Here is a 23,074-nt window from a genome sequence, read left to right on the forward strand (position 1 = left end):
TAAATCACTGTATTGAAACTACAGCAAGCAGCTGAGTAAGTGACACATCCCTGGAATCTGGCTCTCTGCCCCTACATGATGCTGTTCTCAGATTAAGATCACGTTCACACATTCAGTATCTGGTCAGTGTTTTACATCAGTATCTGTAAGCCAAAATCAGGACTTGGACAATCAGAGGAAAAGTATAATAGAAACACGTCACCACTTCTGTATCTTTCACCCACTCCTGGTTTTGGCTTACAAATACTGAGGTAAAATACTGACCAAATACTGAACTTGTGAACGTGGCCTAAACAGCAAAAACTTGCTGACAATTCCCTTTAAGCACTGAGGCATTGCACAGTGTGGTATTACAGCTGTTCACTTCATAGCACTTTTGACAGGAGAACACTCCATGCCACAAGGGTTGTATATGGATTGGCTGTGGCTGTTCAGGGCATGTCCATACCACCATCTAATCTGTGGCTACTGCAAGAAGCTATCCTGTCTGCAAGAGCCAGTATGACTGAAGAATAATTTATACTGTGCCGTATTGCTTTGTATACTATGTGACACTGTAGGCAAAACCAGAAAATGGGGAAAATAAATCCTACTGAATGAAGCTTTGGTCCTAACTGCCAATCTACCAGGACCATTGTAAGTGGCACTGGAATGCCAGTTTGCTCAGTATATTCCTACTGAATCCTTGAAATTCTGGCAGCTCTCGGGCACTGAATGAACCTATCTCCTATACATGCCTCAGATCCGGCTACTTAATCAGCAAGTCCTAATCACTGAGATGGACTAAGGAATTAAGGAAGCCTCCCTTCTCTTGCCCAGGCCCTTTTGCATCTTTTCCAGGACACCAGTTTTTGGAAGGTCTGGGCTACAGACTAACATATCCTGGAGCCTAGAAAAACTCAAGATGGGATTCTAAAGGAAAGCTAACGTCCCTCGATGACTTTCCCCGTCACTGCCTCACAATGTATCCATTACCATGCGACATTTGGGCTAAGAGAACTGAATAATATGTTATGTCTTGAAGCCGGGAGCTGAGCGAAGCTTGATTTCACCTCGGATGCTGCAGTTATTCTCCTGTAATTCCATTTGGTGTAGTAAGCTGTTCCTGCAGGCGTTACACCCAGGACAATATTTATACATAGTGCTGTTCTTTTTCCTATATTGATTTTCCTGATTGTGTTCAGGGTTTAGTATGCAATGTGTGCTACAACGCTGAAATGGAAAGCCGCATACTTACTGAGCAGTGCTTATGTTCTGACTTTTTTTTTTCTTGTCTGTATTGAGCCAATATTGGCTCAGAAATAAACTTCTACATTGACCACTTTTCCTATTTGATAGTCATACAGTCACATTTATTGCAGCCTTCAATTTTAAAGTACTGGGGAGCACCATAAATCCCAGCATCCTGTTAGTATGACATTAGCGAGGTGAGAGTGCTATAGAGATCATGTGTCTATTCCCAACATCTCCCACCATGTCCCTGCCGCTGTTGAGTGCTGGTGGACACAGCATGCCACTAGTGGGTTCTCTCTGACAAAATTGTGGCGGAATTTTTTATTTTGTTACACTTTGAGACGGAAAAAAAATTTTTAGTGATCACCTGCCTCTTTTCAGTATCCTGGGCAAGAGCTTTACACTGTTGGGGCTTAAAGGGAATCTGTCAGCAGGTAGAGGTTAAAACACAGATTTCAATTGTGTCACATGTCAGGCTGTGTGCTGTTGTTTACTTACACTGAAGGTTTTATCACCTAGTGATCATCATTGCCCTGACTACAACAGCATGTGCATGCTAGTCTGATTCCCCTCCCTGCTGTGATAAGCAGCTCACTGTCTGTAGACAATGCACATAGCCTGGTGTGGGCGTGGTTAGCTTTCTCAGCTCTGCTGCATTGCTAAATCTAAAAACTCTGATTGTGTCAGAACCAACCAGTAAACTTAGTGATACATCGTTGGTTTCTGGGTCTCTTTGCCTACATTATGCTGCTCTCAGATGAGGTAGCAAAAACTTGCATACAGATTCCCTTTAACTGAACTAATTTACATATCTGAGCTTTCTGAGCGTATGACATGGAGGAGTATGATATGGGACCAGGCACTCAGCATTACAGTTGTCTCTTATTGAAACATAGTTTTCATTTACATGTTGATAAAAAAAGTGTAATAAAAAAGTCATAACATCAGTCTGTCTGTATTTTTACACTACTGCTGCAATTCCCAACCTTTTTACCTTGAGAGTCATATTTAACTCTAAGAGATGGTCTCGAGTTACATCTAGCCACCCATCTTCACCCCAACCCCCTACAGTAGTGACACTCAGAACCCACCATAACCTGTGTAATGGTAGCCAAAGCTTCCCCACAAAATGAAAATTGAGACCTCTTATGTAGGCAGTATACTGTCATCCAAGGGTACCCATTTTACCCCCATTCACTATTGCCATCCAGCTCCGGGTATTTGATCCAACTACCAGTATCATCCTATCTCCAACTTACAATATTTCTTTTCCCTGCCTAGTATATACAGATCTGTTCTTCTCCGTGGTGCTATTCACAAAAGTCACCATATGGAGACCTTCTCTTCATAACTAGTTCCAAGACCTGGTGCTAATGCACTAAGCTGGCAGACAGCCACGAGCCAAACATAATGGCCCTGCAAGCCACAGGTTGGGGACCCCTGCACTAGTGTTTGCAAAATAGAAACCTCAGTCTACATTTTGATAAATCAGCATACAGTGCTGCTCACCATTATTGGCATCCCTTCATTTTTGTCATGGATTGTACAAGATCTTCAGAAAATAAATGGAAATTACCAAAGTTATATCTTCAGGATTTTATAATTAGTGGTCCAAAGCAATACAGCAATAAAACATTGTTTTTCAATTTCCATGTTGCAATTTCAAAGAAAAAACAGAATAAACAGCATGTGCAGCAATAAAGGCACCCCTAATAAATACTTGGTTGTACACCCTTTGGCATTGCTGACAGCCTCCAAATGTTTCTTGTAGCCATCTATAAGCTTCTTGCACTTCTCAGCTGGAATTTTCTCCCACTCTTCTTTTGCAGTTTGTTCAAGCTCTTGAATGTTTGCAGGGTTCTCTTTTCCTAATGGCAGATTTCCGCTCACCCCAAAGATTTTCAGTGGGATTGAGGTCAGGACTTATTGCTGGCCACTTTAAAACAGTCCATTTTTTCTTTTCCAACCATTCCTGTGTACTTTTGGATGTGTGTTTTAGGTCATTGTCTTACTCGAGGACCCATGATCTTCAACTCAAACCAAGTTTTCTTACACCGGGTAGGACATTTCGCTCTAAAATCTCTTGATAATTCTCTCATTTCTTGATTACTGTGATATGGTCAAGGCCTCCACTACCAGACGAGCAAAGCAACCCCACAGCATTATGGATCCTCCACTGTTCTTAACTTGTGGTAAGGTGTTATTTTCCTTATAAGCTTCATTGCCACGTTTGTAAACAAACTGTTGTTTTGCATTGCCAAAAAGCTCTATTTTTCTTTCATCTGTCCACAGAACATTTTCCCAGAAAGATTGTGGTTTGTCAAGGTACTCTTTGGCAAAGATCAGTTGTTCCTTTTTATGTCTTTTCATCAGCAATGGTTTCTTCCTTGGCCTTTGCCCATTAAGCTCTGCTTGATTTAGTGTGCAGCATATGGTACTTGTTGAAACCCCGACCCCAGACTGTTCCAGGTTGGCCTTCAGGTCTTTGGATGTTTGACTTGGTGTTTTTTACGCCATTTGCACCAACCTACGAAGACATCTCTTGTCAATTTTCCTCTTTCTCCCACGTCCAGGGAGGTTCTTGACAGTTCCATGCTTGGCAAACGTCTTAATAACATTGCGCACTGTTGAAACTGGGATACCAAGGTCTTTGGAGATGGCCTTATACCCTTTGGAAGTCTTGTGTTTGCTAATAGCAGTTCTGATGTCCTCAGACAGGTCCTATGTCTTCACCACTGTGACAAAAGAACAGGGCCTACCATGTGACTTTTTAAAACACTGAAGTCATCATTCATTGGCTAATTCTTGAAGGGGGGCAGCGAAGCAGGCAAAAAAGATGACCAATGATGTCCATAATAATCAGAAAACTAGTAAACTTTATTAGTCACATATTACATAAAAAGGTTAGTGAAAGAGATGCATGGGACAAACACATAAAAATAAAATTAACCCCTTAAGCCCCGGAGCATTTTCCGTTTTTGCATTTTCGTTTTTGCTCCCCTTGTTCCCAGAGCCATAGCGTTTTTATTTTTTGGTCAATATGGCCATGTGAGGGCTTATTTTTTGCGCGACGAGTTGTACTTTTCAACGCCATTACTAGTTTTACCATATCCTGTACGGGAAAACGGGAAAAAAATTCCAAGTGCGGTAAAATTGCAAAAAAAGTGCAATACCACAGTTGTTTTTTATTTTTTTTACCACGTTCACTGAATGCTAAAACTGACCTGCGCTTCTTATTCTACAGGTCATTACGAGTTCATAGACACCAAACATGTATAGGTTCTTTTATATTTAAGTGGTGAAAAAAAATTCCAAAATTTGGTATAAAAAAAAAATAAAAAAATAGCGCCATTTTCTAAGACCCGTAGCGTCTCCATTTTTCGTGATCTGGGGCTGGTTGATGGCTTATTTTTTGCGCACCGGGCTGACATTTTTATTGATAACATTTGGGGTAGATCCGATGTTTTGATCGCCCGTTATTGCATTTTATTGCAATTTTGCGGCGACCAAAAAACGTAATTCTGGCGTTTAGAATTTTTTTCTCGTTACGCCGTTTACCGATCGGATTAATTCTTTTTTTATATTGATAGATCGGGCGATTCTGAAAGCGGCGATACCAAATATGTGTATGTGGGGTTTATTTTTTAGTATTTTATTTTGAATGGGGCAAAAGGGGGGTGATTTAAACTTTTATATATATATATTTTTAAAAACTTTTTTTTTATACTTTTTGCATGCTTCTATAGTCTCCATAGGAGACTAGAAGCAGCAACTATCCGATCGCCTCTGCCACATACAGGGGACGAGCAGGTCCCCTGCATGCAGCAGAAATGGTCCTGTGCTATGAGCGCCGACCACTAGGTGGCGCTCATAGCGACAAGATCATGACAACCACAGGCGTCTGCTGCAGACCCTGGGTTGTCATGCCCACCCATCGGCGACCCGCGATCACGTGACGGGGTCACCGGTGGGCGGGGCTTATGATGCGCTACCCGGAAGCGCGCGTTAAATGCTGCTGTCAGAGATTGACAGCGGCATTTAACATGTTAACAGCCGCAGGTGGATCGCGATTCCACCCGCGGCTGTTGCGGGCACATGTCAGCTGTAAGAATCAGCTGACATGTGTTCCGTTCAGTGAGGGCTCAGCGCAGCAGCCCTCACTGAACGGGCAGTACGCAAATATGCGTACTAATACGTCCCCGGTAATTAAGGGGTTAAAATCTGAAAGGACTGCACAGTACAATGGGAGTACCCTATTTTTTGAGTTACATAAGTAATAAATATATATGCAGAAGGATCCTGCAGCAATAAAGCTAGAGACTAACATGCACAGTCATGCTAAGATAGCCATATATCCCAATTACTAATAATGTCTCTGCCATACATATAGTACCTTAGATAGCTGTTGTGCGCAGCGTGGGAGTCCCGGCAGAGGCTGTCACCCCAACGTGCGTTTTGGCACAATCCTTTCTCAACCCCTTGGGTATACTAATAGATCACAGACTGAACATGAGTCAACTGTGTGATGCAGCAGCAAAAAAGGCAAACACAGTTCTGGGTTGCATTAACAGAAGCATACAGTCTAGATCACGTGAAGTAATTATCCCCCTCTACTCCTCATCTGGAATACTATGTCCAGTTCTGGTCACCACATGTTAAAAAGACAATGAGAAACTGGAGCAAGTTCAGAGAAGAGCGACCAAAATGGTGACCAGTCTGCAAACAATGTCCTATAAGGAACGATTAGAGGATTTGGGAATGTTTAGCTTGCAAAAGAGAAGACTGAGAGGAGACTTAATAGCGGTCTACAAATATCTCAAGGGCTGTCACACTGTAGAGGGATCAGCTTTCTTCTCATTTGCACAAAGAAAAACTAGAAGCAATGGGATGGAACTGAATGGGAGAAGATACAGATTAGATATTAAAAACATTTTTTTGACAGTGAGGGTGATCAATGAGTGGAAGAGGCTGCCATGAGAGGTGGTGAGTTCTCCTTCAATGGAAGTCTTCAAACAGAGGCTGGACAGGCATCTGTCTGGGATGGTTTAGTGAATCCTGCATGAGCAGGGGGTTGGACACGATGACCCTGGAGGTCCCTTCCAACTCCATCTATCCTGCTATGTATCCTGCATATTCATGAGCTGTGGTTATCCCCATTCTCCACCATTAATTGCTTTCTGTCTATGCACAGTGTATGGCTTTAAGTTGTCAATCAGTGGTGTCGGTGAGGCTATACAGAGCTCTTCATTAAAAGATTAGCAAAGATGTAACAGAGTAGACACAGAGATTTTATTAAAATTATAGCAAAAAAATCCAGTAAGTGAATCCGCACTAGAATCAGGATATCTGCTCATATTTTATGCTGCCCTCAGATTGGAAAGCACAAATGATATATCACCTCAAGTACTGATGTCATAATGTAAAATCTCTTAAAGGGAATCTGTCACCAGGTTTTTTCTACATCATCAGAGAGCAGTAGGGGCTGAAAACCTGATATCAGCAATGTGCAGCTGTGTCCAAAGAACACCGCAAGGCAGGATTTAAGTACGGCACAGCAGACGATGAGGCAGAAACAAAACAACCGGCTTTATTGTGTACGAAGGGATTATATGCCGGGAAATAAGAATAACAGTATTTACAATGATAATATTAATAACCTGAATATAAGAAGAAATGGCTGAAGCAAGTCACAAAACTATGCTCCAGCTATGGCAATGAAAGCTTAATACAAACGGTACAAATCAAGTTTCACAAGCTACTCTAGGCTAATTCTCTATCTGGCTTTCCGCTATTGGGCCATGCTGCTACAGCATCCTAACTAAAGAAAATTACGCTAAACCCTAACACAGTTCACCACCGGTGAGTCACTCAAAATTGTGCAGATCAGGAACAGAAAGACAGCGGCTGCTTGATTCTGACATAGCTGAGCCGGATCAGTTGCACTTGAGTTCTTTCTCCTGTATATGGTATCTTTCCCTCTGCAGGTAGGCAAGTCTTGTTTCACTTTCAATGATGAGAGATGGCTGGTACTCTGTTGTCTGTTACCTCAGGTCACCAATCTTTAGGGAAGTTGTTCTACAAAAGGGATGAAGTTCTCTACTTTTGGACACAGTCCTGATAACAAATCTTGCAATATTCCATACTTTTATCTTTCTAGAGAATGTCAGTTCCTTTTTCAGTCTCTCCTTATCAGGGAACAGGCAGAAGTTTCTCTGTTACCTCAGACATACAGGAGGTCTCTACCTCCTGAATCATCTCCCTCTTTCAGCACACACCAAAAACAATAGGAGGGGGGAGGCAACTAGTGCAAAAGCAAAACGCAGAGGGGAGCATGGTCTCTTAAAGCCTAGTGTCATTCAATGTCCTGTCAGGGCTAACACCCTACAAATGTGTCACTTACTGGTCTGCTTGCTGCAGTTTTGATAAAATCACAGTTTTATCTGCTGCAGATCTACTGATTGGCAGCTTTCTATGTACATTCTGCATAGGCAGAAAGTTGCCAATCAATGGTGAAATTGGGGTTATACAGAATTTATGACTATGACCTAATACATGACAGCAGGATTACTAATCCTCTAGTAATAATCTCCTGCTGATACAACAACAGTTTTATCAAAACTACAGCAAACAGCCTAATAAGTGATATATCATTGAAATCAGGGTCTCTTAGTTACTATTTAGTAAACTTCCCTGATGAGTGGCTTCTGTGCTCCAAAAGTCTTTCTGGTTAGCCAATAACGTTATCTCTCCTATCATACTTTCTTGACACATTTAAGATCACAGAAGTTTTGTAAAAGATTTTTAGATGCTGAATCACAATATACACGTATAGCAAAAGTATTATATGTAAGATTTCAGGCTAGTTGAAAACTGAGAATCCGGGGCACTTAGTTAAACAAGGAATCTAGTGAAATAGTGATGCTTGCTGCAAAGGTCAGTGTGGGTATTTTACAAAAACACAAACCTTTAAATACGAGGAACGCAAACTTTAAATTGTCTCAGGTTATACTGCTAGAGGCTTGAATACATGTAGTTTTAAGGTGGAAAAGTTTAGATTTGCATTTCCCCACTGTTGTTGCTAGGGTTAATAATGTTATTCGAGAACTTGAAGGCCATGAGGGCCGACAAGGTGGAGTACTTTAGTAAGATCTGGCCTCCATGGATGACTAGTCGACTTGGCCTGGATTCATAGTATTCGTTCTCTCTATGAAGTGACCGAAATGCTTCTTATTTGTGAAATGCACTATTGTTTCTTCCATTGTTTACACTGTATCCTTTTATACGTAAGGTATCCAGACCGGATTTAAGATGGATTTTAAACCCACATGTGAAAAAATGTTTTTTTTCTATTCTATTTCAAACCAGAAACTAAATTTGCAAACACATGATTCGGGTTGTTGCCACTCCTCAGTGCAAAGCAGGAGATCTGATTTGGCTAGGTGAGACGCTGTTTGTCTGCAAATGGAGATTCTGGTTTGCCTTCTTAACGTAATCATGTGGAAGGCTCATTAAATGATCGATATTGAGGTTTAGGATTGCTACATCCAATAGAGTGCATCAGAGATCAAGTTCTCTTCCTTCTCAAGAGGCTATTTGCATATTTAAATTACCAGAGGAGCATTGCATGGCCTATAAATCTCCTTATCCAGCTTGGCAATCTCTAAAAGTAAAAATGTTCCCCTTTAGACCTTCAATCAGAGGCCTCTCGCCTCACCAAATTAGATCTCCTGCTCTGCACTGAGGAGTGGCAAAATCCCAAAATATGTGTCTACAAATTGAGTTTCTTGTTTGAATTCTTATCCTAAGTCATTTCGCAAGGCTTGTTAGATTGTCAGTATTGATTTTTGGGATTTATACATCCAGGAGGTGGCGCCAGAGATCAAGTCTTGTTCTTTCTGAAGTGGCTATTTGCAAATACAGTCAAAATGGAGATTTCTGCACACGTTACTGAAAAAATGTCCTAGTGCATATGCCCCTGTTAGTGTGACTGCATCATGAGGAAATTTCAGTATGCCAAAATTGTAACACGGGTACTTTAGATGCAGTCACACAGAAACACAGAGCAGCCAATACGGGGTTAATAAACAGGGGAGGTTTATGATAACAGGGTCAACCTCCACGCATGGAGTAACAGGGGAAAATATGGGGGAAAAACATGGGAAGTAGCAGGTAAAAGTCTATTACTGACAGTTCACAGTTTAACTAGATGTAGCAGAGTCGAACCGGTTGTAATCGACAGTTTTTTCACTTAGCTGACTCTTGCTCCTCACAAGGCAGTTGCCAGCTGATGCCGATGTTGATTTTTCAGGCGTCCCCGCCTAAACAATGCTCCGTCTTCTGGCGGCAGCGGGCGGTCTCCGGTTTTACCCGCTGAGCCCCTAGTCCATAGCACGGCACTTCACGTGCTCGGCTCCACGAACCCTGCGTCTCTTCTCCCTCTGGTCGGCTTGACTCCTCCGGTCCACTGCACTCGGATCTTGCTCCAAGTACTGTAGCCAGGAGCCTGAACCCTCTCACACTGCTCTCCTGAGCGGGACCCTGCTCTCACTTTCCCGCGCAAACTTCCTCGTCTTTTCCTTTCTCTAGCCACGCCACCAGTTCCTCGGTCACCTGACCTCCCAGCTCTCACTCTGGACATGCCCCCAGCTTCCCAGTCACCTGACTCCTGTGCTCGCAGTCTGTCTTTCCCCCTGCAACCAGAGGCATAGCCCCGGCAGTTCCGGATCCCTTGCTCTGAAAGTACTTACACCCCGGTCTTCCCCCTTACAAAATTATGTAATGAATGTATGATATGTAGAGTTGAGCAAAAAGATTTGCAAGATCCTGGTCCAGTGGCCACGTTGGTAGTTCGAACTCGATCCCTGTAAAGATCCTGCTTCGTGCCGGCATCCCCGGTGCCCCTTCTGATTAGTAGTAGCCCTGGCGCAATATAATCGTTGCTACTGATCCATCCATCGCACTAAGGTCTCGGGAATGTCGGCAGGAAGCAGGAGGTTCACAAGGATCTGGTTCAGCAGTCATAGACTACAACGTGACTGCTGGACCAGGATCCTGCCAATCTTTTTGTTTAACTCTAATAATATTGCCTATAAAATCTATATTTCTATGTGATAGCCTGTCAGTAAGTTTATTATTGAGGAGGAGTTGTTATGATTATAATAAGACACCCATAAAAAATTGTTTAGGTTAGGTCCAACACTTACAAGATATACATTAGTAAAAGCAGAACTTTAATGTTCTGTGCACATTGCCATTATGGACAAGTTATTGATGGCGATATGCTGATGGCTGGTGCACATGGATCAATGTTGTAGCAATATCCACTGCACAGCTCTCAGTCCTAAACTGCCCTCTAGTGTCTGCTAGGAACATTAACATAAGGATTTCCTAGTTAACACTTTCCTATTTTGAGAATCCAGTGATGGTCGTACTGTAATATTTATTCATCATCATCAAAGTAAGTAGGACAAAAAGCTACCAGGAGAACATAGAAGCTCTGCTCTCATTACTTATTCTCTCACTAGTCTCATTTTTATAGTGGCCAAAAACCTTGTGGTAATTATTAAAATGGTTGTGATGTTTCTATGTAATTGAAATGACAGAAATAAGATATTTTGACTCCACAATGTCTGCACTGATGCCAATATATTACATTGCATCTTGTATTAATCACAAAATGCCTCATCTTTGTAGGTGGAAGGGGTGAAAATGGCTGTCCTGTTATCACGTTTCCAGAATACCCAGCCTTCAGTGAGATCCCCGAGACGGAGTTCCAGAACGTCCTGACGTATCTAACCAGTGTTCCCAGGTATGATGAATGTGCACCTTAGGTATCTACTGGGATATTATGGTAAAACCAAAGCCCCCCCATCGCCCCTATACACATTAGACAGCTGTCGGCCAAATGGTCGTTTACCTGGCAGCTACCTCCCCTAACTTCTCCGCATATCGCTCAACTTGAGCACTCCTGTGTTCTCTATGAGAGAGCCACTGCCAGATATCATGAACGGTGGATTACCTCTCAGAGAGCAAAGTAACTGGCCATCGGATATCCAACGTGCTGGATCCTTCTCTTCCCCCGAAAACTGATGGGAAAGGGTTGAGAGGCTACCGTACACATTATACTCTCCGATCCTGCCACTTTTGGCCAGTTTGGATGCATTTAGTCTAATGTGTATGGGGCTTTAAAGAAGTACTCCTCCTCCCATCAAAGTGTTTATCCTCTTAATATATTGCAGTCATCATATTATATAGCACTGTGTACTTGCAGTTGCTCATTTTGCCCTTATACCCAGCTAATTCTTCTTGTTTCCATTAGGTCTATGACATCACGTGATTAAAAACTAACTGAATCCTTCTAAGCTCTATGTAGAAACAGGAAGTTTCTATTCCTTGTGTGAGTCATCATTGGAACCACAATTCTACATCACTGCAGAGTCCCTGACGGGGGAGGAGTGGAGCAGCTGGATCAGAAGTTGAAGAAGGGGGTGGCTCATGCAGGGAAAAGAGACTACCTGTTTCTACATAAAGGAGAGAAAAGAGAAGGATTAACTGGTTAGGAGTTCAAAATTGAGCAATGGTAAGTGCACAGTGCTGTATAATATATTGATTGCAATATATTAAGAGGATAATAATTTTGTTGAGAGTGTTTCTTTAAGACTCACGGATATACATTTAGATGAGGTCTCACTCAGTTTTGCACATTCAATGAATTGCCTTCTCATTTCTCTATTCCAGTCACTATTGGGTTATTCTTGGTGCAGGTGACATGGCTGGGTGCGGGACACTGAACGTATGAATACAAATGATTTATGGACAGTTGATAAAGAGCCAAACCAGAACAAATACAGTACAGCAGCTGTATTGTCATCACAGTCGTGTAACAGTGCACCCGTCCCTATTGTTGGGAAACATTGTGATATATTCCAGCTTTTAAAGGGTTATGCCCACAATAACAATTATAGGTCAGTGGCTTAAAATCCTAACATATCACATGCAGAAAATGGACATGTGAGAGCCTTTTGTCTGCCTCGTTGACCCATGGTACCTTCCTGCAGTTTTTCCTGACAGGTCGCACATGTACAGATAATCACAATTCTTATATCTATTGCAGGTATTCTGTTCTTACAGTATATTATTTATTATTTCTTTATTTTCTGCACTTATATAGCGCCATTAATTCCACAGCGCTTTACAGACATTATGTTCCCATTGGGGCTCACAATCTACATTCCCTATCAGCATGTCTTTGGAGTGTGGGAAGAAACCGGAGAACCCGGAGAAACCCACACAAACACGGGGAGAACGTACAAACTCCTGGTCTTTGGTGGGATTTGAACCCTGGACCCCATCGCTTCAAGGCTACAGTGCTAACCACTGAGCCAAATGTGTGATTGCATCTTCATGTGGCTGCAGTCATAAATAAGGGTAAAGGCCCTCATACACATTAGACTAAATTCAGCTGAACCTGCCAATATCTGCAGGATCAGCCAACAATCGAATGTGTATGGGGGATTCCCGACTCTCCCCCCAAGATGATGTTGGGGAAGCGAAGAATCCAGCCATTGGAGTTTGAGCAACCGGACCTATTTACTGCATACCAGGGATCATGGAACAGTTTGCATATATTAAAATACTTGAAGAGGTTATGTTGCATTACGCTGAAGAAGATATTCCTTTGAAATGGGTGTTTCAACAAGACAATGACCATAAACACATCAGTAAATGAGCAAAATCTTGTCCAGTCCAACAAAATTGAGGTTATGGAGTGGTCAGCCCAATCCCCGGACCTTAATCCATGATCCCCGGACCTTAATCAATAATAGCACACTGCTATTATTTTGAACACTACTGCATTAAAAGAGTTTTTTGATTTTAGAAGAAATTAATAAACTGGGCTTTACCCACCCTTTCCTGGTCTAGTCTCCGCCACAGTTCCCGGTGTCTGTTATTGTCTGCAGCGCTGATGTAAAATCGACAGAACTGCATACAATCAATGAGCTCAGCGGTTGAGTTCCAGTAGACAGCACAAGCATATTAGGACTGCCAAGCTCACTGATGGGCTGCAGCGCTGTCAATGTAACATCTCTGCTGTAAACCATAACAGGCACAAGGAGCAGCAGTGGCAACCCGGGAAGGGTGAGTAAAGCACAGTTTGTTTCCTTTTTTTAAATAATTGCGCTTAGGAACGGGGGGTTTTGAAAGTGGAAAACACCTTTAACTGCTATATGCTAACTTTTCCTTGATTTTATGATGATGAAGAAGCACCAGCTAAAGTATTTTTATGAGCTTTTTCTTTTTGACAAGTCTGGCTTAAGGGTTAGGTGGAATTCCTATGGTTGCCATTACTAGGGTAATTCTCATGGTATTAAATCACTTTCATTTGATAGAGAGCATGAATTTAAGCAAGTTTGCAATTTACTTGCTTTTTCTATCTGCTGTGGTTCTCCTGCTACAAGAGCTTATATGTTGCATAGCTTGTTGGCAAAAGAGATTAATCACCGGTGTCTGGCCTAATATGGTAGTGACTACATTTCAGGAGAGGAGTTAGTTCCTAAATCTGCTCTCTCCAGCCCATTGATTTCTATACAGCAGTTAGCTGCTCACCTCCCTTCCCCTCCATGCCAGCTCCTGACCAAACTGCTTTTATCAGTCCTGCATTATCACAATATTCAGCGCCCAGCATGGACAGTTTCCAGAGCAGCTTTCCTAATCACTGCTCTCACTTTCCTAAGTTGTGTGCTTGTTCAAATGCACTGTTGTTTTTAAATGTAAATATAGTAAAGACAGTGTACACTTCAGAACAATGACAGACTATTAATGTGTAACTGTAGCAGGAGAAGCTACTGAATCACAAAGGTCAATCAAGTAGCCAGAAAGTGAGGAGAGTGCAGAACTGTGTACTGCTCAAGACACAACTTGAGAATACCCCTTTAATAAAAAAAATATATTTCAGCTATGCATTAGTTAAAGTGTGTTCAAGCTGCTAGCAATGCTGCAGGTGCCAGGGTACAAATGGTGATTTCTTATTGTTCTTCGGTGAGGGAGTGGTGTCTGTCAGAGGTAAAAAGTGTCAGGTAGTAGTGTGTGGAAGGAAAATGGGATAAAGGAAACGCTAGCGTATTCTCAAACCATGTCTTGGACATAAAGGAAGCTTAATTGTGTGAATGTATCTGCTGGCACCATTGCTTTTGTTGTTGAGCCAGCAAATATATTCTGTTGTGAAACCTCCCAGTGTTTTATATACTTATGTGTGAAGACCTTACAGATGGCAAGATGCAGAATGTGATAATACTCCCAGATCCAGTCTTGGACCGAGGCCATTGAAGCCTTTTATGTTAAGGAAATTCATGGTATAAAGAAGCTAGTATACATAAAGAAGAACAAAAGTCCTATTACACTGGATATTGTAGCAAATTTATTGGAGTATATAGCTGGTGAAAATTGTGCCTAATTTATATAAAGGTACTATCTCTCTAATAAATGTGGCGTATTGGGCTTCATTGTCGTTGAGCTGCTTTACATTTGTGCCAATAATTTGTAGCTTTTTTTAACCGTTGCCTTTGATGAATGCGTTTACAGGCTGGGGTCACACGAGCGTATAAAAAATCATCCAGAAAGACGGGACAATTTTTTCTCACTTGTCATCTGTGTGACCGTTCACAGTTTCCAGTTACAGAATTGTAATGTATCCGTAAAAATCACATGCTATACTGTGGCTCTGTACGGCATCTGATTTTTGTTGTGAAATCGCAGCATTTTGTTATTTTTTTTTTCACAGACAGATTCTGTCCGTGAAAAAATCAGTCATTAGCACTGCCCCATTGAATAACATTGGTCTCAGTGCTATCCGAGAAAAAAATCTGATAGCACTCGTCCAATTTATACGGTGGCACAAGCAAGCCCATGAGTACATTTACCGATGTAGCACATGTTAACTTGACAAATAACTTTCTGCATACCACGACTCACCAAATCTTCATTTTTCATTTATTGTGGTACAGTCACCATGATTGATTGGTCCATGTGCTGCCCAAAAGTTGAATCAATTAAATTTATCACATATGATTATATGGCTAAATATACACACTGACACACATCAAAAGACGTTAATTTGCATTTTATTACATTTTTTAATGACATTGTTTATGGCATTTGTTTAACACAGTTTAATCTTGTAAGTGCTCGAAATGTCTTCCATCAACATTGCAATACAGAAATATATTGAGACACAATACGACACAAATTCTGGTATGCATCACTTTGATCTCCATAAATTAAAGCCAAGATTAACTCTCTTAATTCGTCAATTGTCTGGTCAGTTCAACAAAGCTGCACTCACAAGAGAAAGTGGCCGATCCCTGTGTTGTGTGTCAGTGTATACGTGTACCCATAAAATCTCATTGAATTTCATTGTTTCAAATGTGGCCTTTGGGCCACCCAGTACATAACAGACCTTCCCTTCTTCCATCAACATCAAATTAATCTTGACAGTTGCACATATTGGTGACTTTTGCACAGACTTTCTGTTTTCAGTGCTGTCATTTGATGTCTGCCCATGAAAAGGATATTTTGTATGTTAGGAGCGCTGTATTAATCATGGTTCTTGCTGAACAGAATCTATCTTAAAGTGCCCATACACAGTATCTATTCGTCAACCAAGCATTCATTGGCCGTGGGTTGCTCTTCCAGCTGCCAATACACATGATCGCCCAGGAAGGCATTCATTTAGAGGAGAGAGAAAGCCACTGCCAGAGGTGTTTTTTGATATCTCTCGTGAAAACAAAAGGATTGGGCTTTTTAGTGCCCAATTCTTTAGTCCATCAGCATAATTTATTATAAGATAGTCAGAAGACCCTCATACAGATCGGGTTTGGTCAACTTTAAACAAGAATTCTCAAGTTCTGAAATTGCTTTAATAAGTCAGACAGCATGACAATAGGCAAGTTTGCAATTAACTTGCTTTTTCTATTTGCTGTTATTCTCCTACAATGACAGCTTTCATCTTTTATAGTGTACAGCTCATTTCCATGGAACTTGGCTTCCAGACCATGGCCAAGAGTGCGCGGTAGTTACAGGACTTTATAATATGGGATGGACCCTCATTCATAAGTATATGACCAAAACTATATGGCCCAATGAAATAAAATACACAACACGTTATTTTAGTACCAAAAGGCCACAGCTTTTATTTAAAATCACATGAGTTTAGTAAGAGTCAGATGAAATTCTAGGCAAGTATATTCTGAGATTCCATGAGATCCCCCAGCTGTTTGCCATACAGCAATTGGCAGTCAGCAATCCAAAGGTGGCACCCTCTGACTTGCCACAGTAGCAAAGCCAGTCCACTTCAAGGGCTCCAATGACCCAACCAAAGAGCCAATGCAAAGGGTTAAATCCACAGTGAAAATCGTCACAAGGAATTGACCTAAATCTTTCTTCTCTCTACTCTCACTGTCCAGAGCTGTGTGCTTGTTCAATTGCCCCTTTATCTATCTATGTAAATACAGTGATAGCAGTGTACACCAGAACAAACCATTGATGGCTGGATGTATTATAGCAGAACTTGTGCTGAGCTTTATTGTCCTATTAATACTTTAGTTCTATTATTCAGCTGTCACTCAAGGAGCAGAGACTGCCCTGCTAGAAACCAGGGAGTAAGGAAACTAAGAAGACTGCAGAACTCTGACCTGTTCAAGAGACAAGTTGAGAATACCCCTTTAAGTCTTTTATGTATAAGGATCTGCTAAAATGAAGGGTAGATCCTTAGGTAAAGTCCCAATTTCACCAATTGATGAGTTTTTCTTTTACCAACATCTTTGACAGGACTCTACAGTAAGTTGTCATGAGCACGGGTAGAATGTGAAAACCCCATGCAGATGTTACGTAGGTTGGAAAATGACATGGGTCCATCAAGTTCAACCCCCCCCCCCCAGTGTATGCATTCTCTATGTTGTCCTCCTCCATTGCCTGAGTGGTAGTACTGATGACTGAGCCGCTGTGTTTCATACCTTGACTCAATATTACAGCTGCATAATGTGTTCCATAAAGAGAACCTGTCAGCATGTTTTTACATATGGAAATAGTAGTGTGGTTGTATAGCTGCTTGTCATCTTATAAAAAGTCTACTTTTTTGTGGCGATCTGATTTGCCTTTCATAAGAAGTCTAACATAGAAGCAATATGCAAATCAGACTGGAGGTGCTCTGGGGGAGTGTCTGAGCACATTCACTGACACGCCCTCAGTGTACTTACAGTCTGATTTGCATATGGATTTTATGCCAGGCTTCTCCTGACAGGCACATTGAATCTCTCTCATTTTTATTGGGGGACCATCGCCTGTACAGCTATACCACTACCTCCATATGTAAAAACATGCTGTCTGGTTTTCTTGTATGACTATTATGACATGTCACTCTTATTTTTCTCTACTTACAGTATGTCTGTTCCTGCCTTAGCACTGTACAACCTTTCAGGTGTATAGTAATATGTATGCATTGCAAATTATTATTAAGGGTGATAAAAATATGCACATATATTAAAAAATGCCCACTTTACATATGCAGGAGTGGCATTATAAGGGCATGTGCGCCCGGCTTCGGCTGCAGCAGTGTCATGGTGTATAACACAGTGTCACTTTGAGTTCTCTCTGCAGGCGTTCTAGACTTCCACTTGTTGAGATCACATGTGACAGCTCTTGCTGCAGAAAGAATATATCCGACAATTCTTGAAGGGAAGACTTTTATAGAAACATTACCCTGCGGGGACCAGGCAACTAGAATTCAGTCCCAGAATCTTGTTTCTTTACAGTAGTCATTGAACAATAAGACTAGTTTATTCACCCCGTTGTGTCTGTATCAAGTTGCGCTCGCAGCTCCGTACACCTGCAGTCCAGAAATCTATTAATGGCAGCTTGGATTTGTTGATGGTGGGGTTGTGTAGAAATATGATAAAGGTACAGTTTTTATCATCGTAGTCTTATACAATGTCATAATAATAAAGATACAGACAGAAAAATATATAGGTTGTAAATACATCGATGTGATTGGTAGTATTGGTGGCTATCTAATAGGGATAGGTCCTAGCGGGTGTGAAGAGGGTTTGTGTAAGGTTCTTTGTGAGGGGTCTTGGCACCCGTGGGAAGAAATCATGTAGATATCTGCTACCATGTGAACTACTGCTACTGATTAACATACAGTAAGAATAATTTTAAGTTTAGGCATCATATTTGGGGGCCTTCATTATAAAGAAGAGGACTGTGATGGTTTGGTTCCCCTTGGAAAGTACTTAGTCTTCTTGCATTGATCTAGGTGCTGTAGGAAGGCTTACTGACCATGATTGTTGGGAGAAACTATGCAGTTAGCTCTTTTCAAGGAAGAAAATGTTTTGTTACAACCTGAAGGTAACTACGCAGTAACTCAACGTCCAACCCATTAACACTTTTAGAAGCCCTGGTGATTTTTAATTTTGTCTATAGAAGCTAAGAAGAGTTGTACCATTTTAACGCTTCCGTCTGCACAGCCATATGATTGTTTTGTTTTTTGCTGGACGAGTTGTAGTTTTGAATGACACCATCCATTTTACCTAATTTACAAGTTGGGTGAAATGATGAAAAAAATGTTACAGGCAGATGCTGGTTTTGTAGCACACCAAGCATCTTACTGGTATAGACCGGGTTCAGCTCTTGAGCCCCCTCTATACATCCCATATGCAACCGGTGACAAAAATGTAGAGGGTTAAATGGAATTCTTTATGTACAATTATTCGTTCCATTCTACCACATTTGTGGGCTTCCCTTCATCTCCTTAAGAATCCCACCAAAATGTGTTAGCGGAAAAGTGTAAAAATCAGGAAATTGTGATGAACTCAAACTACTTTTTTTTTATCAAATTGGGTGGGTTAATATTGAGCTTTATTGGCATTCACTAGTTAAAAAAAACTCAGTGTTTTGCAATTCTTGCATTTCTCCATCTGTAATCTCATGGAAAGCAGTGAGAGAATTATAATATTATAGCTTTAAAAGTAGCTCTCACTAAATGCATGCTGCCCAAACCACAGACAGCATCACTCAAAGCTTGGCTGAACGATTGAAGCCAAGTATGTTTTTCTCTGAAATACTGGGTGTTTAATGTACTTTAAAGTTTCTCGCACCGTTCTAGTTGATTGACAGGTCTCTCCTTTCTGTACACACATTGACGAGACCTGTCAATCAACTAGAGCTGTGCAGTAGAGAAGCCAGGTGGGGGGCGCACTGGACTAGTCAGATCTCTGTCTATGGTCCCCTGCCTGCTCTTTAAACTTTATTTCAGATGAAAAATACTTGGCTAAAATCGTGCAGCAAAGCTCCGATTTATTTATGCTACCCATGGTTTAGGCAGCATGATTCAAGTGACAGGTTCCCTTTAATAATATTAGCTATTAATAGTTAAATACTCTTTACCCTGGATCTGTTGGGTGTGTTGTAAGCCGAAACACTAGATAGACACAGGTCATTCTTCTTATATTGCCTAATATTCTGAAGGTCCACTTTGTGCCACCAAAGCTGCTCTGACCCGTCAAGGCTTGGACTGCACAAAACCTCCTTTAGAAAGGCACAACTTTCTTGAATCAGACTTGTTTTCTTAGCATATTCATCAGATATTGGGCCAGGGTGAGATCTTAAGCAATTTGGAGGCCTAGTCAACAACCTCACACTGTTCCTGAATGATTTTTGCAGTGTGGCAGGGAGCAGTATCCTGCTGAAAGAAATACTGTTTTAAGGTACATACCTTCATGGGAACAGTATTCCCTAGCAGTGTCCCAGCAAAATAATCACACTGCCAGAACATCCCATGCATGCCTTATTATTTTTAATATGCCTCTTTCGATTCAACTCTGTCCCATAGCACAGAACATCCTACAACCTGCTTCCATCTCTTCCCTAGGTAGGCAATGCACATGCACCATAAAAAAACGTGAACATGAAAACATGATCACCAGGCCGTTTACATACTTTCATTGCTCCATGTTTCAGATCTAATGATCGTGTGCCCACTGTAGGTGTTTTTTGCGATGGACAGGGCTTGTGAATGTCTTGGGGTCATACAGCCTTTTAAGCAGCAAGCTGTAATAAATCCAATGTTGTGGCACTATTTTATCATAGCAAGCGTTAATGGGGTTGTCCCACAAACCACATTTATCACCTGTATACTGCATATGAATGATTATTGGTGGTCTGGGTCCCTAGAACAGAGGACCCAAAGTCTTCTTTGTGAATGGAGCATTAGTTAGTGAGAACACCACTCCTATAGACAGTGAATGAAGCAATTGTTTCTCATGCTCACCCTCGGTTTGCTCCATCACAAGAGGACTTTAGCATAACATGACAATCATACATTTTTCACCTATCCTGTATATTACTCATTTATGTTGATGTGTGGCAACCCCTTTAACTTTTTCAGCAATTTACGGTACATTAGCTCTTATGTGAATGTTACTAGATGGGCTAGCCTTACCCATTTGCATCAGCGAGCCTGGGATGTTCATGGCAATGTCACCAGTTGTCCTTCCATGGACCACTTTTGGTAGGTATGACTGCTACTTGTCCTATTTAGGAGACTCAGTAGCTATCACAGTTTGACCTTTGTCAAAGTCACTCAGATGCCTGCACTCACCCATTTTCCCTACTTCCAACACATTAACTTTATGAACTGATCTGTGTAGTTTTATTTGTTTGAGGTCAGTACGGAAGAAATGAAGTTGCTTCTCCTTCTTCTTTCTACCTTAATTTATAGCTTAATGCACGGATGTAGCAATCGTTGACGTGACGTTTGCTACGTTACGTACCATGATGCAATAAAAACTCTAAGTTGACCTCATATGCATATGTCATTGGAAGTGTCAGGTTAACATCTGCTAAATCATGGCACGCTATATATTACATTAAATGTTAACGTATGCAACATCTAAAGTTTGCTGCCTTGGGCATAACTCAATAGAAATAATTTACAATGTGACAAAAATATCGGTTTTGTTGTATGGGTTATTAGGTTTATTTTTTGCTGTTGTTTATTACATTTGAAAGAAAAAGAGAAAAATACGTATTTTTGTTTTAATTTGTGTTAGATATGTATCCGTTTGCTGCACTACTACTGCCACTTAATTACCGCCCATTATGTAGTATTAAATCCTGAGCCGAGATGCTATCCAGCGCTCACATAGTGTGCTTGTTATTCGCTATTCTTGTCAGTCTTTTGCCTTTTCATTCTTGCAAGCTGCTGTGATTGGCCCCAACCCCCCGTCAGATGCTGGCGCTGCACAATTTCCTTGCTCCTGAAATCCATGATTGGAAGCAGCTAGTTATATGTCCATTTATTCTCTATGTCTGGAGCATATGCTGCTAAACAGAGCAGAAAGGAGAAAAAATAAAGGTCATTTCATCGGCAGCAGGGATGGGGCTCTTCATCCGAGATGAGGATCTTCCTCACTAACCCAATGTGTTACGCTGCTGTGACCAAGGTGGAACCACTACCGTATAAATAGATCACTTCTGCGAGGCGATGGCTGCTTAGGTGGATCCCCGGGAGCTGACAGCTGGATTGTGTAGCCCGTTTCCTCAATGCAGCTGCATGGATATGGAACATTTGCTGTTAAGGATGAGAGGTGGCTCTTCTGTAAGACCATTTGCAGCTGCCGTGAGGAGGAAATGTAGAAGCACCAAGGCTGCTGCAGATTGAGCCAAAATGGAATAATCGACATTGCATGGGTGGCAGGAGCACCCTGTGAGGGAAGGTGACATTGATTCTGGGTAAAACCCTGTGCTTGTTTCATTGTAAATATCTGCTTTGGCTCCGTGCATAGAGGGTTAAAAAACTGCACCATAGTGAGGAGGCAGCGTCTGCACGTGGAATAATAATAACTGCAGCTTCTCCCTGTTACTATTTTTCCATCTAGTTTACAAGATGCAGGAATTGGCTTCATCCTAGTCATCGACCGAAGACTGGACAAATGGACTTCTATAAAAGCATCGATACTGAGGATTGCCGTAAGTCCCGTTTGTATGGCATCATAAAGGATCTGAGCTCACCATACTGTAGCTTTCTGAATGTAGGCATAATTGGGTGATGACGTTACCCATCATAGGCTGTCATCATTCCCCAATTCTGGAGGTCCGCAGTGCCCGTTATCATGCCCATGTGATCTCCTGTACAAATGACTTTTCCACCTATTTCATTTTTTGGTTATTTTGATTATGATAGCAAGTGCTTGAAATAACATGGAATTAATAAAAGATCACAGTGATTGAATTGGAGCATAAAGATCAACCCAAAATTATAAACTACATTAAATAAATGTTCTTACTTGTAAATATTCTAGTACTCGTTAGTGTATGTATTACTAGAACCTTCTAGTGCTGCAGGAGCTACAGATTGTGAGGCCTACGTAGTTGTAGTCCCCGTACCGGTCACTGATGATCTGCCCTATGTCTGAGCTAGAATGAAAGCATTAGCGCGCAGAAGGAGCAGGTCACCGGCAATACTTAATAACTGCGACATGATCCACTTAATTGTAAGAAGGCTAATAATTCTGTCATTTATCTATAGGTGGACAAAAAGCCCCCCTAACATTGAATACAAGGGGATTCATGAGAGTATTTTGACATAGACATTAGATTTTTGGCTTGAAATTGTTATGATCGGTCAAAAATACAAAGGGATTAAGACGATCTGTCTCCAGATTTCAGGATACAAAATGCATATATTTCTACATAGATCTCCTAGACCTGATAGGGCTGGTGTACCTTGAAAATCCAAGTCAGAACGTCTGTATAATCTTCAAGTTAAAATGAGCATTTCATGCGTACG

General features: G+C 41.3%; 1 protein-coding gene across 9 annotated transcripts in view; it reads left to right on the top strand.

Moving 5' to 3' along the window:
- The window catches only part of MCF2L (MCF.2 cell line derived transforming sequence like), a 291,794-nt gene that overhangs the window by 207,907 nt on the left and 60,813 nt on the right, over positions 1 to 23,074 (top strand). For 8 of the 9 annotated variants that reach the window (XM_073664397.1, XM_073664398.1, XM_073664391.1 and 5 more), the window contains 2 exons: positions 10,927 to 11,041; positions 22,164 to 22,254. In XM_073664397.1, coding sequence (XP_073520498.1) covers positions 10,927 to 11,041; positions 22,164 to 22,254 — 206 coding nt within the window. Of the gene's footprint in view, positions 1 to 10,926; positions 11,042 to 21,492; positions 22,018 to 22,163; positions 22,255 to 23,074 lie in introns of those variants that run through there. The other variant, XM_073664401.1, reaches the window with a different exon arrangement.

This window comes from Phyllobates terribilis, unplaced genomic scaffold (assembly GCF_046119375.1).
Source record: "Phyllobates terribilis strain yellow unplaced genomic scaffold, ASM4611937v1 Scaffold_2__4_contigs__length_985480577, whole genome shotgun sequence".
Taxonomy (NCBI): Eukaryota; Metazoa; Chordata; class Amphibia; order Anura; family Dendrobatidae; genus Phyllobates; species Phyllobates terribilis.